Raw genomic sequence first — 16947 nt, forward strand, 5'->3', positions numbered from 1 at the left:
CACGCTCGGGTGACCTCCGAGTATTTTTAGTGCTCGGAGATTTAGTTTTCATCGCCTCAGCTGAATGATTTACATCTGTTAGCCAGCTTGATTACATGTGGGGATTCCCTAGCAACCAGGCAACCCCCACATGCACTTATGCTGGCTAATAACTGTAAATCATTCAGCTGAGGCGATAAAAACTAAATCTCCGAGCATTAAAAAAATACTCGGAGGTCACCCGACCATGCTCTGGAAAACTCGAGTAACGAGTGCACTCGCTTATAACTACTCCTTATAGGAATCACAATGGTTTTGTTCCTTTCCCTCTGATAGATACAAACGACCCAACTATGAAAGACGGGAACCAGGGAAACATGTATTACTCTCATAGTACGGAGACTGTTCCTTGGCCACCACAGACAGTATTGTCCGGAATCATTCATATAGACGGCCGATGGTGATGGAGTCAGTGATGGACTCTGGACAAATCTGTTTCTAGAGCCGTAGTAGAAGATGAAGATGTCGTCCTCATCATGAAGTAGTTATTTCTCCTTTCACGTGTAATGAATATCTTCTGCAGTATTGCTAATGCCGATTCCAGTGTCGGTAAATGAGACGAGAATTAGCGTTATGGGAGATGAGTCTCTGAGAAACGTATTCAGCCGCCGACTCCAAGGAAGAAACTGCTTGTTGTTTGTGGCCTAAAATATATAGGTTTTATTAGTAGATGTAAAGAAGAAAACTAAATACTGTAAAATAATAAATCTCCTCATATGTTTCCCTTATTATCTCCAGTAATTGTATTATTCCACATGATTTTTATGATGTTACATCGGCTCATCTTCTCATTCAGGTCTCTACGATATCAGATCTTCTCAGTGAAGATCTTCTATAGAAGAGACTTTTCCTGATTGACCCATCAAGGATGGATATGGACAGAGACAAGATGGCGGAGAGGATAATACATCTCACCCTAGAGATCCTCTTCCGGCTTACTGGAGAGGTGAGAAATTCGGATGACGTCACATTGCGTCATTCTTATCTATGGGAATAAGAGATGGACAGAACTGGAGAGGTGAGGACTCGGAAATGTCTGTAGTGAGATTTATTAATGTGTCTCTCTGTAACCAGGATTACACAGTAGTGAAGAAGACCTCTAGTGAACGCTGTCAGGACCCTGTTTCTGAGGGATGCAGAAGACCCCTGAGCCCAATCACGGGGCCTCCAACTCACCCCCTGATACATGAGGACATGAATGACCAGAAGATTATAGAACTCGCCCACAAAATTATTGAGCTGCTAACTGGAGAGGTGACACTGCTGGGAATGCTGGGACATTATACAGTAACACTATGAAGGGATGGGGGGAATGACGGTATCATTGTATTTGTCAGGTTCCTATAAGGTGTCAAAATGTCACCATTTATTTCTCCATGGAGGAGTGGGAGTATTTAGAAGGACACAAAGATCTGTACAAGGACGTCATAATGGAGGTTCTCCAGCCCCTCACATCACCAGGTAATAGACAAGACTCAATACACACGGCCTATAATTATCTGTATGTATAAAATGAATTCAGTCCCTGTATGTGTTTCCTCCAGGTCTATCCAGTGAGAGGACAACACCAGAGAGATGTCCTCGTCCTCTTCTTCCACAAGACTGTAAACAAGAAAATACCAATGTGCCTCAGGATCATCAGGTAGATGGAGAGAAGGTGTCATGAGATCTCCCCTATGATGTGTAGGTGGCTGTGAAGGTCTTGTGCGCAGTCTTGTTTTATCCACCAGTATTATATGTTTTATACTTGTGTAATGAGAATGGTAGAGCTGGCAGGATTAGAGCTGATCATAGATGTTTCTTCTCCATCTGGCTGTGACTTTTACAATATTTGTTATAGGGTAAAGATCTGACCCATATTAATACTACAGGAACATATGTGAGGGGTGATGAGCGGTGTAAAGAGGAGATTCCTACCTATGACTACCCAGGTGAGTAGTAACCACTAAATGTAGAGAAGTCACAGATTCTTCTCCGTCACTGGCTGTGGCTGCTTTATTGGTGGTGTAGTCCGGCCATATCCCAATTGTGTGATGACCGTTTTCCTTCTAGACCACAACATTCTCCTCCACCCAAAAATGTTCAAATGACTTTGGACATTGAAAGCTCTTTTCTATAGAACTTACAACCTGGAGAATCCACCTATACCCTGGGATTAGAAGACGCTGACTGCTACCTGCCCAGATTTGTAAACTTCAAAGCCAAATGACAGCGTACGTAGAATGTGCTGACAAGTTAGAAAATCACTTGAAGAAAAATATTATGATGGACCCTATGGCAGGTTGGCTCACTTAGCTGCTCCTCGAGGTAGACACAGGCACATGTGGGTTAAAGTCTCTGGATGGTTTATTGTATCACGAACCACAAAATGGTAACAGAAAAAACAGCCTTTCTGGCTCAAAAGGAAATAAAAAGTCCTTAAACAATCCTGCCCAGCACTCCTAGGCCAACACATATGGCAGCTCTCTCAGGAGCATCAGCCTAGGGCTTGCTTGCTCCTACACAATACAGAACACAAAAAAAACTGACTGGACATTTATTTCCCTCCAGCTACACACTGGTGGTGGAGATATGGTGGGTAGGCGTCCCTCCCAACTCTGACCTACCCACCAAGGAAGCCATGCCCATACAGCGACTGGATTGCTCTCAGGACATATCATGCTGGAGAAAACACTTACAGCTTTCACATCACACGGGAAAGAAATCTTTGAGACACATATATCCCCTCAAGTATGACGTCAGTAACCCTGTAACAGCCCGTAAGAAAAAGTAGAGGGTAATGATGCTGTTGCTTTTCTAGATCCCTGATATCTTGTTGGATGAAACAACCTTGTCCTCAGGGTCCTAATGACTGGGGTTGTAGTAGTCTCCACTGCGTCCAAGCCAGGCAGACCCCAGCCTCTTCTTCAGCTAGATGTGCATGGACATACATTCAGCTGAAGTGTATTGCAGCGCACAAACACATCAGGTCCATGCCCCACAATACACGCTGCCAGCCAATCAGAGGCGAATAGCTGATGTCAGCGTGCATATGCCGGGGGGCACATGGAAGTGACGTCAATCACTCCCTTCGCTAGTATGCTGAAGTCAGCTACCGGCTTCAGAAGTGGACACCATGTGGCAGTAGAGTGCAGGGAAGGTGAGTATTTATTTTTCTAAATACACTGTGATCATATTACTACGTGTATGACCATGGGCTGTACATTATACCACTTGCTATTTGTATGACTATGGGCTGTGCGCTATACTATATGGAGGACTATGGGCTGTGTGCTATAGTACATGTATGACTATGGGCTGTGTGCCTATACTATATGGAGAACTATGGTCTGTGCATTAAACTTCTGCTGTGGCATCTTATGATTTCTATGTTCTCCCCTGGTGAGTATAATGGTTTAATTTTTTTTATATATAGCTTCACAGAGGGGCAGTATCAATATGGCGCAGCTAGTTGCCACACTAGAGGAAAATGGCGCTATGTGAATTCCTGTGCACCGACGGGCGCGCAGAGGGAGACAAGGCTTGGGATCCACCTTGTGCAGAAGGAGAATCCCAGCACCTAACATACAGATATATACAGGATAGGGCCCAGGATAAGGGACATATGCCAGGATGGGGGATATACATCAGGATAAATGAATGGCACATATATTTAATGATGGGGAGGGCCTGGTCCAAATCTTACACCAGGGGCACATCAGACTTTAGATATGCCATTGCTTCTCTCCAATCTGTCCTGCTGAATGTGCTCATATAGTTCCTACAAGACCAGGTCCAGTCTTTCTGGTCAAACCCTCGCTTTTATGTTCGATAACAATAAGGCTATGTGTGCACATTGTGAATTTGCTTGCGGAAACTTCTGCGCAGTTTCTTCATCTCTTGGCAGAAAACACAGAAGCGTGTTTTTGATGCGGTATTTCATACAGTATTGTATGCATTTTTGTAAGCTAAATAAAGATATATTATTGAAAAAAAAAATTGATGTTGTTTCCCTTGTTAACCTCTTCTTTTTCATTCTCCATTGAAGACCATAATATCATAACACACCATGTCCAAATGTATAATGTTTACACACACAAAGCAAATATAAGTGAACATTCTATATATATATATATATATATATATATATATATATTGTAACATAGTTATTAAGATTGAAGGAAAACTTTAAGTCCATCTAGTTCAACCCATAGCCTAACCTAACATGTCCTAACATGTTATATACAGTGCCTTGCTAAAGTATTCGGCTCCCTGGAACTTTTCAAACATTTCCCATATATCATGCTTCAAACATAAAGATACCAAATGTAAATTTTTGGTAGAGAATAAACAACAAGTGGAACACAATTGTGAAGTTGAACGAAATGTATTGGTTATTTTAAATTTTTGTGGAAATTCAGAAACTGAAAAGTGTGGCGTGCAATATTATTCGGCCCCTTTACTTTCAGTGCAGCAAACTCACTCCAGAAGTTCATTGTGGATCTCTGAATGATCCAATGTTGTCCTAAATGCCTAATGATGATAAATATAATCCACCTGTGTGTAATCAAGTCTCCGTATAAATGCACCTGCTCTGTGATAGTCTCAGGGTTCTGTTTGAAGCACAGAGAGCACCATGAAGAACAAGGAACACAACAGGCAGGTACGTAATACTGTTGTGGAAAAGTTTAAAGTTTGATTTGGATGCAAAATGATTTCCAAAGCTTTAAACATCCCAAGGAGCACTGTGCAAGCGATCATATTGAAATGGAAGGAGTATAAAACCACTGCAAATCTACCAAAATAAGAGAAAACTGCATGCACTATCCAGATATGGTGCCTTAGTAGGGTCCAAAACCATATACAGAGAGAGATAAACTTAGGCACTCAACTTAAATTAGGTTTTTGTAAATTTATTGTAGTCATCAAAATAAATGTTTCGGCCTCAATGCCTGGCCTTCTTCAGTAACAGTTCCATAGAGGAGATATAAAAGCGTCTATTGAACGTGGTGTAATATTAGCGGCACTAATGCAGAAAAAAAAAACTGCTCAAAGTTATGCTGTTCGGATAAGAATGTCCAAGGTAAAGTATCAAGAGAGAGGTGCCGGCCCATGATCACTCTGGAAGAACAGCAAAGATCTACTGCTGAGGTGGGACAGTCTGTCCATAGGACAACAATCAGTCGTACACTGCACAAATCTGGCCTTTATGGAAGAATGGCAAGAAGAAAGCCATTTCTCAAAGATATCCATAAAAGGGTTGTTTAAAGTTTGAAACAAGTCACTTGGGAGACACACTAAACATGTGGAAGAAGGTGCTCTGGTCAGATGAAACCAAAATTGAACTTTTTGGCAACAATGCCAAACAATATGTTTGGCGTGAAGACAACACAGCTCATCACCCTGAACACACCATCCCCACTGTCAAGCATGGTGGTGGCAGCATCATGGTTTGGGCCTGCTTTTCTTCAGCAGGGACAAAGAAGATGGTTAAAATTGATGGGAAGATGGATGGAGCCAAATACAGGACCATTCTTGAAGAAAACCTGTTGGAGTCTGCAAAAGACCTGAGACTGGGATGGAGATTTGTCTTCCAACAAGACAATGATCCCAAACATAAAGCAAAATCTAGAATGGAATGGTTCACAAATTATTTTATCCAAGTGTTAAATTGGCCAAGTCAAAGTCCAGACCCCAATCTAATCGAGAATCTGTGGAAAGAGCTGACAACTGCTGTTCACAAACGATCTCCATCAAACAACACTGAGCTCGAGCTGTTTGCCAAGGAAGAATGGGCAAGAATTTAAGTCTCTCAATGTACAAAACTGATAGAGACATACACCAAGCGACTTGCAGCTGTAATCGCAGCAAAAGGTGGTGCCATAAAGTATTAAGTTAAAGGGGCCGAATAATATTGCACGCCCCACTTTCATTTTTTTAATTTCCACAAAAATTTAAAATAACCAATAAATTTTGTTCAACTTCACAATTGTGTTCCCCTTATATAAAATACACTGCTCAAAAAAATAAAGGGAACGCTTGAACAACAGAATATAACGCCAAGTAAATCAAACTTCTGTGAAAATCAAACTGTCCATTTAGGCAGCAACACTGATTGACAATCAATTTCACATGCTGTTGTGCAAATGGAATAGACAACAGATGGAAATTATTGGCAATTATCAAGACACACTCAATAAAGGAGTGGTTCTGCAGGTGGGGACCACAGAGCTCATCTCAGTACCAATGCTTTCTGGCTGATGTTTTGGTCACTTTTGAATGTTGGTTGTGCTTTCACACTCGTGGTAGCAAGAGATGGACTCTACAACCCACACAAGTGGCTCAAGTAGTGCAGCTCATCCAGTATTGCACATCAATGCGAGCTGTGGCAAGAAGGTTTGCTGTGTTTGTCAGCGTAGTGTACAGAGGCTGGTGATTCTGAACACGGCAATACCAAATATGTGTATGTTTAGATTTTTTTTTTAATTATTATTTTGAATAGGGCGAAAGGGAGGTGCTTTGAACTTTTATTTATTTATTTTTTTATATTTTTAAACGTTTTTCACTTTTGGCATGCTTCAATAGTCTCCATGGGAGACTAGAAGCTGCAATAGTCCGATTGGTTCTGCTACATAGAGGCGATGATCAGATCACCTCTGTATAGCAGAATTACTCACTTGCTATGAGCACCGAACACTGGGTGGCGATAACAGCAAGCCAGCACTGATAACCATAGAGGTCTCCAGGAGACCTCTGGTTGTCATGCCAATGAACCACTGACCCGCGATCATGTCTTGGTGGTCACCGGTGGGTGGATTTCCGGCCCGATGGCCGGAAGCGCAAGTTAAATGCCACTGTCAGCGGCATTTAATGGGTTAATAGCTGAGAGTGGATCGCGATTCCACCTGCAGCTATTCCCGGCTCATATCAGCTGTTCAAAACAGTTGAGATGTCCCAGGAAAGATGTGAGCTCACCGACAGAGCCCCCATTCAAGGAAGGGAGTTTGAAGTTGGCATAAATTTATGCCCAACGTCAGGGGTTAAATGGAAATGTACAAAAATATAAAATGTTAAGAATATTTTATTCAAAATATTTGTTTTTTTTCTTGACAGATGACTGTACCAGGAGATCAGAGGGACAGCTGACATCTACAATTTTTAAACCAGATGATCTTGATGTATCACAGGATACAATTGAAGTGAATGCCATTACTCCAGAGATTACATCATCCCTTCTCACCAAGGCGCTGTCATCTGATCCTTTGAAACAAGTCCTGTCTTCTGATTCATTACCGACTACTAAGGAAAATGCAAGTCAAGAAATAAGCATTAGAAAACCAACTGCTCCTAAAGCAAAGAAGTCATTTTCAAGTTCAGAACATGGAAATAGTTTTCCCTTTGTAAAGGCTTTTCTCAAACATCAAAAAATTCACACAGTGGAAAATAGATGCTCTTGTTCCAAGTGTGAGAAATGTTTTAACCAGAAATCAGATGTTGTTAGACACCAAAGAACCTACATAGGGGAGAATCCTTTTTCATGTTCAGAATGTGGGAAATGTTTTACAAAGAAATCAAATCTTATCAAACATCAGAGAACTCACACAGGAAAGAAGGCTTTTTCATGTTCAAAATGTGGGAAATGTTTTAAATGGAAAACGAATCTTGATAGACACCAAAGAATCCACATAGAGGAGAAGCCTTTTTCATGTTCCGAATGTGGGAAATGTTTTAAATGGAAAACAAATCTTGCTAGCCACCAGAGAACCCACACAGGGGAGAAGCCTTTTAGTTGTTTAGAATGTGGGAAACCTTTTACAGAGAAAACAAATCTTATCACACATCAGAGAACTCACACAGGGGAGAAGCCATTTTCATGTTCAGAATGTAGAAAATGTTTTATAAAGAAATCAAGTCTTATCACACATCAGAGAACTCACACAGGGGAGAAACCTTTTTCATGTTCAGAATGTGGAAAATGCTATAACCAGAAAGTTCATCTTGATAGACACCAGAGAACCCACACAGGTGAGAAGACTTTTTCCTGTTGAGAATGTGAAAAAATGTTTTGTACAGAAATCAACTCTTCGTAGTTGCCAAAGAAATCACACATGGGATAAGCTTTTTTTCATGTTCTTAATGTAAGATGTTTTAACTGAAAAATTATATCTTCTTAAAGTGGTTGTCCACTATTGGGGCAATCCCTTGTCATTCGTCATTTTTGGCCTGGTTAAAATAAAAACTCATACTCCCTTTCCAATTTGGTGGTGTTTCAGCGGTGTCGGCATTCGGTCAAGTTAGGTTGTTACATCACATGAGCCCTTCACCCAATAAGCGCCAGCTTCAGTGTCCCTGTCTTCAGACTTATTGAACATCAACTGGAAGCCAAGGATGTGGCTGCGGCTGCTCTCTTCTTCTTGATGTCCGATTTGTCCAAAGGTGGGGACAGTGATGCCAGAGCTGATTGGGCTCAGAGATCACATGACATAACAATGTTATATGACCCCCAAGAATGCAAGTGTTGACACTACTGGAATGGCACTGGCATGGGAGATTAGTTTGTGTTTTTATTTTAACAGAACCGAACATGTATGTGCATGCAAATGTCCAAAAAAGTAACTCCGGCACACAATGGAAATCAATATAATTCACTGTGCATGCAAATGTGCATCTGTAGCAGAGATGTGTGTGTATGTAAGTGTGCATGTGTAGCAGAACTGTGTGTTTATGAAGATATGCATATGTTGCAGACAGGGCTGTGGAGTCTATTCCAAACCTCTGACTCCTCAATTTCCCTGACTCTCGGCTCCACAGCATTACCTCACTACTGAGCATGTACATAAAGTGCAGCACAGATTCATCTCAAGAGAACAGACATTTATAGGACATTTCATAACTTTCCAAAATTCTTATGAAAACATTTACAGCACATTCTGCATTGTACTCCTGTACCCAATTTATAATATATTTTCAGAGTTGGTCCATTTTATGCAAACTCCGACTGCACCAAAATGGACACTGATTCCACAACTCAGACTCCGCAGCCCTGGTAGCAGAGCTGTGTGCTTATGTAGCAAGCAGAGATGTATGGGTATGTAAATGTGCATATGTAGCAGAGCTGAGTGCGTACACCGTCCATGCAGCAGTGTTGTGTGTGTATATTTGTGCGCTGTAGAGTGTTCATTAATATTCGTACTGTGAAGCTATCTGTGAATAAAACACATGGTGCAGAGAAACACGAACAAAAGATTTATTACTTCCATATTCTATTCTAGTGCTTTAAAGTTTGTAATATCCACCCTTCCACTTTACACCTTCGGGGAAGATTTAATTAGTAGAAAAAGTGTTTTCCCTTTTTTCTGCTGTGTAAACCTTGGATACTTCTTATGGTTAGGTATGTGTTATAGTCCCATAAATAAAGTATATTAGGATTAAAAATATATGCAGTTAGTAATGTTTTTAATCCAAAACGCAATAAAAAGCAATAGTCAATTTGCAGTCAATACTTCACATTGTTACACAGAGGGTGAAATAAGTATTGAACACGTTATCAAGTACAGACTTTTCAGCATGTGACGTGGGGTGCGCCTGCAAGGGCTAATTTATATCCTCTCACTCAATACAACACTCAACCTCAGGTCAAGGCTATAATGTTAGCGTATATCACACCCCGACACAGTAGACACACCTCAGTTACAGAACGCGCTGCCACCACTCCTCAAACAAACCGGGGAGATGAACCCCTGTTATATATTTTACTGTCCGACAATCAATTATGCCACACGCTCTGAAAGGCTATCTTTTCTTTAGAGTGCGCAAGGTTCAAACTTATTAAAGATCTTAAGCTTTAAAGGGCCACTGTCACCCCCTCCAGCCGTTATAAACTAAAAGAGCCACCTTGTGCAGCAGTAATGCTGCATTCTAACAAGGTGGCTCTTTTAGTTTTTTGTTCATGTATTCCCAAAATAAAGCGCTTTGAAACTTATCCAAAATACCTCTCTTTGTCCATGGAGGCGGGTCCTCACTCCCCAGCTTGATCCATTACTCTGCCGTCACTCACATCTTCAGGGGCTTTCGGCGCCGCCCCCTCCATGCTTTTTCCGCTTCAAAACCGGCACCTGCGCTGTGTGGGGCAGGCGCAGTAAGCTCTGACCGTCTGACGTCCCAGCCAGGCTTGCAGGCTGCGCCTGTGCGGGCAGTGCGGCCACCCCCCACCTTGGGAATCCCAGCCCCGCAGTGTGTTATGCATTATGCACAGTGCGGGGCTGGGATTCATAGGTAGGCCTGCCCCACACAGTTGTACACAGCGCAGGCGCCGGTTTTGAAGCGAAAAAAGCACGGAGGGGGCGGCGCCGAAAGCCCCTGAAGATGTGAGTGACGGCAGAGTACCGGTTCAAGCTGGGGAGTGAGGACCTGCCTCCATGGACATAGAGAGGTATTTTGGATAAGTTTCAAAGCGCTTTATTTTGGGAATACATGAACAAAAAACTAAAAGAGCCACCTTGTTAGAATGCAGCATTACTGCTGCACAAGGTGGCTCTTTTAGTTTATAACAGTTGGAGGGGGGTGACAGTGGCCCTTTAATACAGCATATTGTGTCTTCAGAGAGGAAGAGGACTTGAACTCTAGTGCCACCTATTGGAAGCAGCAATCCTACAAGTCAATATTAACCCTATACTGACCTTTGCAATATGACTTAGGATAAAAGCCAAATTAGAACCTCAATTTGCAGACACTGTGTTTCGGGGTATTGCCCCTCGTCAGTACAAAGTATGAGATCAGATTTGGCATGGTGAGAGACTAAGACTGGCATCTAAGGGGTAAGATTTATGGAATTTCAATTTTCAGACACCATGACAAATCAGATCTCATACTTTGTACGGACGAGGGGCAATACCCTAAAGCACTGTGTCTGTGATTCTGATTTGGCTTTTATCCTAAGTCATATTGCAAGGCTCACTAAAGGGTCAACATTGTCTTGTAGAATTGCTACTTCCAATAGGTGGCAGTAGAGTTCTACTCCTCTTCCTCTCTGAAGAGACACTTTGCGTATTTAATTTCCCAGAGAAACTTGCAAGATGTTTAAAGGGAACCTGCCACCCCCCAGGGCCTATTAAGGTAAAAGAGCCACCTTCAGCAGCAGTAAAGCTGCATTCTGTGAATGTGGCTCTTATGTTTAGTATCCCTAGGAATGCTGAAATAATCACTTATAAATTTCGCTCCATACCTGTATTGCGTCAGGTTGGTATGATTTCTCCCTGACTCAAGCGCCTCCCAGCCGTCCATCATCCACCGGGTGCCACCTCCTCTCTGCCTTCTGCCAGCAGCTGCACTCTGCAATTATTTCTCAGGCATGCGCCGTGCGCATGCCCTGGAACTTATATCACGTGATGTAAGTAGATCGCACCAGCGCACAGCGCCAGATTCCCAGCCCCGCAGTGTGAGTACATCATAACAGACTGCAGGGCAGGATCTGGGGCATCTGCTGTGCGCAAGCGCGATCTACTTACATCACTTGATGTAAGTTCCAGGGCAGCATCCACAGCGCATGCCCGTGAAATAATTGCAGAGTGCAGGCGTCTGTGACTGCACAAAACAGAGAGGATGCGGTGCCCGGTGGGATGATGGACAGCTGCGAGGCGCTTGAGTCAGGGAAAAATCATACCTGCCTGACGCAATACAGATATGGCACAAAATTTATAAAAGTGATTATTTCAGCATTCCTAGGGATACTAAACATCAGAGCCACGTTCACAGAATGCAGCCTTAGTGCTGCTGAAGGTGGCTCTTTTATCTTAATAGGCCCTGGGGGGGGTTACAGGTTCCCTTTAAGTCCATTTATACTGGCGTGCCAGGCCTGGCATGTCATGCTGCACTTGGAGAAATCTTACCCCTTTGATCCCAAGCTTTAATATAAAAATAGGCAGTGCCTACAAATAAAGGTATAAAAAGGTAAAAATAAAATAACATACAAATATGCAAAATGGTTAGAAAAAGGAGAAATAACAAATACCTTAATGTTTCCATCTACAGTTATGTTCTGCTTCTTTGAGGGAAGGAGAATGAATTATGTTTCACGTTGGCATATGCAGGCCCTCACATGTGAACAACTTTCTTTTGGGCACCCATCTTTTATATGCCTGATCCTGGGCTCATGTTTCCAGGATGGCCTGGATCAGGGCCGTATTTAGAGTTTCTGCTGCCCTAGGCACTTTTAGTGCTGCCACCCTTTGGTGAGTATGACACTATCGGCAGTGACTTTGGCAAGAATCGCTGTTGTGAAAGTAGCCTTCTGCAGCAGATCCAGCAGTTTTTCCACATCTGCCGCGTAACGGATCACTTACGGCAACACTGCGTTTGGCTTCATTCATTCCCTATGGGATTTGCGGCACTAGCTGTGATCTGGCAAATGCGGTACCATACCTCCCAACTTTTGAAGAAGGGAAAGAGGTCTAAAGAGGTCTGGCAAATTTTAGGCCATGCCTCTGACCACACCCATTTCACAACTAGTCACACCCATATCCAAGTCCCAACCACACCCATTTAGCACTGCTGATCACACTGTTTCATATACAATAATTATAACCCCCCAAAAAATATGGCCACCCAGTGCTCCATACAGTATAATGGTTACACATGATGCTCAATACTGTATAATGGCCACACATGATGCTCCATACTGCATAATGGCTATGCAGTGCTCCACATACTGTATAATGGCCCTACATTATGCTCCATATTGTATAATGGCCACATAGTGCTCCATACTGTATAATGGCCACACATGATGCTCCATACTGTATAATGGCCACACATGATGCCCAATACTGTATAATGGGCACACATGATGCTCAATACTGTATAATGACCCTACATGATGCTCAATACTGTATAAAGGCCACACATGATGCTCAATACTGTATAATGGCCACACATGATGCTCCATACTTTATAATGGCCACACATGATGCTCCATACTGTATAATGGCCACACATTATGCTCCATACTGTATAATGGCCACACATGATGCTCCATACTGTATAATGGCCACACATGATGCTCAATACTGTATAATGGCCACACATGATGCTCCATACTGTATAATGGCCACACATGATGCTCCATACTGTATAATGGCCATACAGTGCTCCATACTATATAATGGCCATACAGTGCTCCATACTGTATAATGGCCACACATGATGCTCCATACTGTATAATGGACACACATGATGCTCCATACTGTATAATGGCCACACATGATGCTCAATACTGTATAATGGCCACACATGATGCTCCATACTGTATAATGGCCACACATGATGCTCCATACTATATAATGGCCACACATGATGCTCCATACTGTATAATGGCCACACATGATGCTCAATACTGTACAAAGGCCACACATGATGCTCAATACTGTATAATGGCCACACATGATGCTCCATACTGTATAATGGCCACACAGTGCTCCATACTGTATAATGGCCACACATGATGCTCCATACTGTAAAATGGCCACACATGATGCTCCATAAGGGATAATGACCCCACATGATGCTCCATACTGTATAATGGCCACACATGATGCTCAATACTGTATAATGGCCACACATGATGCTCCATACTGTATAATGACCCCACATGATGCTCAATAGTGTATAATGCCCCCCTCCCATCTTGTATGCATGGCTCATCTCCCTCCCATCCCATATGCATGGCTCATATTCCCCCCTCCTCCTGTATGCATGGCTCATATTCCCCCCCCTCCTGTATGCATGGCTCATATCTCCTCCTCCTGTATGCATGGCTCATAATTCCCCCCCTTGTATGCATGGCTCATATCCCCCCCCCGTATGCATGGTTCATAATTCCCCCCTGTATGCATGGCTCATATCCCCCCTCCTGTATGCATGGCTCATAATTCCCCCCCCACCTCCTGTATGCATGGTTCATATTCCACCACCACCCCCTCCTTTATGCATGGCTTATAATTCCCCCCTGTATACATGGCTTATATCCCCCCCTCCTGTATGCATGGCTCATAATTACCCCCCCTGTATGCATGGCTCATATACCCCCCCACCTCTTGTATGCATGGCTCATATTCCCCCGTATGCATGGCTCATCTCTCCACCCCCCCACTCCTTCTCCCATCTTGCATGGCGCGGGCGGCTTACCGTCCTCCTTCATCCCCCTCTGTCCCTCATACTCACCTGTCAGCTGTCCCACGGCAACACCGCGTGGCCACGCCAACATCCCTCTGGCTCTGTCCCGACTCCCGACGCAGCACCTTCTTCCTGAGTGAGCGGTCATGTGGTACCGCTCATTAAGGTCATGAATATGCGCATATACATGACCTTAATGAGCGGCACCACGTGACCGCTCACTCAGGACGCGCTACAGACGCTGAGACCAGGCATCGCTGGAGCAGGGTCAGGGTGAGTATTGTCTTCAAGGAGGGTGGGTGGGAGGTGGGGGCGGTCGGTTGGGAGGTGAAAAAAACAAAAAAAACTTGCTCACTTGCTCAGGTGCCGCCCCCCGCATCGTCCCTGCCCTAGGCACGTGCCCTCGAGTGCCTAGTGGCAAATATGGCCTTGGCCTGGATTATAATATTACAATTTGTGGTCTGTCACGGGATCCTGGGCTAATTTAGGATCAAGCACCTTGCATTTAAAATAGTTTGTGCCCCCGACTACCCCCTCAACATAGTAACTAAAGGACTATCCAGCCTGGCTACAATCACCATCTGTCAACACTTTGAAGCTTGGCTCACTAGATTGAGGTGTCACGATTGGTACCTCTCAGTATTCTTCCAAGAGATCCCACTATGGTTCTGAGTTCCTGCAATAAGAGTAGAAAGGCATTATGTACTTTTTATGGAGACAGTCATGTTGATGCAGACTTAACTACTTATTTTACTGCTGTTCTACATTTCTCTTGCAATGATATATTTCCTTCACACACACGTCACCAATTTTCTAAGTAAATATATTTCTAAAGGTGCTGTTGACATGAAAACTTCACCAGAATGCCAGAACCGTCTCAACACCTTTGCAACCTTATTATATTAAAACAAACTGATGGCTTTGGGTACAGAAGAACTTCTAAAGAACTGAAGGTTTCAGTGAGTACTGTTTCAGCAATAATTCGATAGTTGAAAGAACATTATTTCACCATAAACAAGCCATGACCAGGTTTCAGGCAATTTTAGAAAGAGGAATGAAAATAATTATCCAAAAAATTGTCCAAGAGCCAAAGACTACCCGAGAAGAGCTACAGAAAGACCTGGAATCAGCAGGGGCAATTGTTTCACAGAAAGCTAAGTAATGCACTCAACCTACATGGCCTGTATGAACTCTTACCTTGCAAGACTCAATTGTATAAACAAAAAGTATGTTCAACAATGATAATAGAAAAAATTGGAGTCCAGCTCAACAGGACTGGATTTTCCTTTTTTTTTTTACTTTTCAAAAGAAAATATGGTGCATACAAAAGAAAAATTTACATGGTCGACATGACCCAGCCGACGGGTTTCGACAGCACTAAGCAGTCTTACTCATGACTAATGGTCACATACCATGCAGCCATTTATATATTCTTTTACAAGGTATAACACAGATGTTCTTAATTCACTTAACAATTAGGTGTTATGTTTGGCAAGTGATGTAGCAAATACTGGAATGACATTACAAAACAGCAAATTATTAGTGTCCATGAAATTATCTACAAAGCAAGTGAAAAAATTATATATAAATAAAGTCACACACCAAAATTATAAAAAACACATGCAATAGTGTGATGTTGAAATAAGAAAAATTAAATCATACACCAGAATAAAAACCCCATAGTGTATTTAATAATGACATGATATAATAATACCATGTTATGAAATTGAATGTGAATTCTTTCAAATAAAATATTATTATAAGATTTATATTAAAAGAATATTTTTATTGTATATGTAAAAAATTTGCAATTATGGTGTTTCAATCATTATTGCAATTTTTCTAATTCCAACATTATTCTAATTTCAACATTATAAAGAAAAATTATAAAAAGGTGAAAAGACAATACAAGCATTTAAAAATGAATGTGAATGCCTCCCATAAACTGGAAAATATTCTGAAAAGGCAACATGATCAAGGAACTTTTAATGCACTAGCCGCAAAAAAAAAACCTTGCTGAAATACCCTGTGCAATAAATGTATCAGATATACACTGCTCAAAAAATAAAGGAAACACTAAAATCCCACATCCTAGATATCACTGAATGAAATATTCCAGTTGTAAATATTTATTCATTACCTAGTGGAATATGTTGAGAACAACAAAACCTAAAAATTATCAATGTAAATCACAACTAATATCCCACGGAGGTCTGGAGTTGGAATGATGCTCAAAATCAAAGTGGAAAATGAAGTTACAGGCTGATCCAACTTCAGTGGAAATGCCTCAAGACAAGGAAGTGATGCTCAGTAGTGTGTGTGTGGCCTCCACGTGCCTGTATGACCTCCCTACAATGCCTGGGCATGCTCAGACGGATGGTCTCCAGAGGGATCTCCTCCCAGACCTGGACAAAAGCAGCCACCAACTCCTGGACAGTCTGTGGTGCTACGTGATGTTAGTGGATGGAGCGAGAGATGATGTCCCAGATGTGTTCATTTGGATTCAGGTCTGGGCAACGGGCGGGCCAGTCCATAGCTTCAATGCCTTCATCTTGCAGGAACTGCTGACACACTCCAGCCACATAAGGTCTGGCATTGCCTTGCATTAGGAGGAACCCAGGGCCAACCGCACCAGCCTATGATCTCTCAAGGGGTCTGAGGATTTCATCTCTGTACCAAATGGTAGTCAGGCTATACCTCTGGCGAGCACATGGAGGGCTGTGTGGCCCTCCAAAGAAATGCCACCCCACACCATTACTG

General features: G+C 42.5%; 1 protein-coding gene across 1 annotated transcript in view; it reads left to right on the forward strand.

The window, feature by feature from the left end:
* LOC138663604 (oocyte zinc finger protein XlCOF8.4-like) overlaps positions 1 to 9248 on the forward strand; it is a 58936-nt gene extending 49688 nt beyond the window's left edge. The window contains exons 2-7 of the mRNA XM_069749867.1: positions 836 to 985; positions 1114 to 1293; positions 1377 to 1500; positions 1584 to 1681; positions 1880 to 1970; positions 7132 to 9248. Of these exons, the coding sequence (XP_069605968.1) occupies positions 908 to 985; positions 1114 to 1293; positions 1377 to 1500; positions 1584 to 1681; positions 1880 to 1970; positions 7132 to 8066 (1506 nt within the window). The 5' untranslated portion in view covers positions 836 to 907 and the 3' untranslated portion in view covers positions 8067 to 9248. The remainder of the gene's footprint in view (positions 1 to 835; positions 986 to 1113; positions 1294 to 1376; positions 1501 to 1583; positions 1682 to 1879; positions 1971 to 7131) is intronic.
* Positions 9249 to 16947: the final 7699 nt, after the last annotated feature.

Source organism: Ranitomeya imitator, chromosome 2 (genome assembly GCF_032444005.1).
Source record: "Ranitomeya imitator isolate aRanImi1 chromosome 2, aRanImi1.pri, whole genome shotgun sequence".
Classification (NCBI taxonomy): domain Eukaryota; kingdom Metazoa; phylum Chordata; class Amphibia; order Anura; family Dendrobatidae; genus Ranitomeya; species Ranitomeya imitator.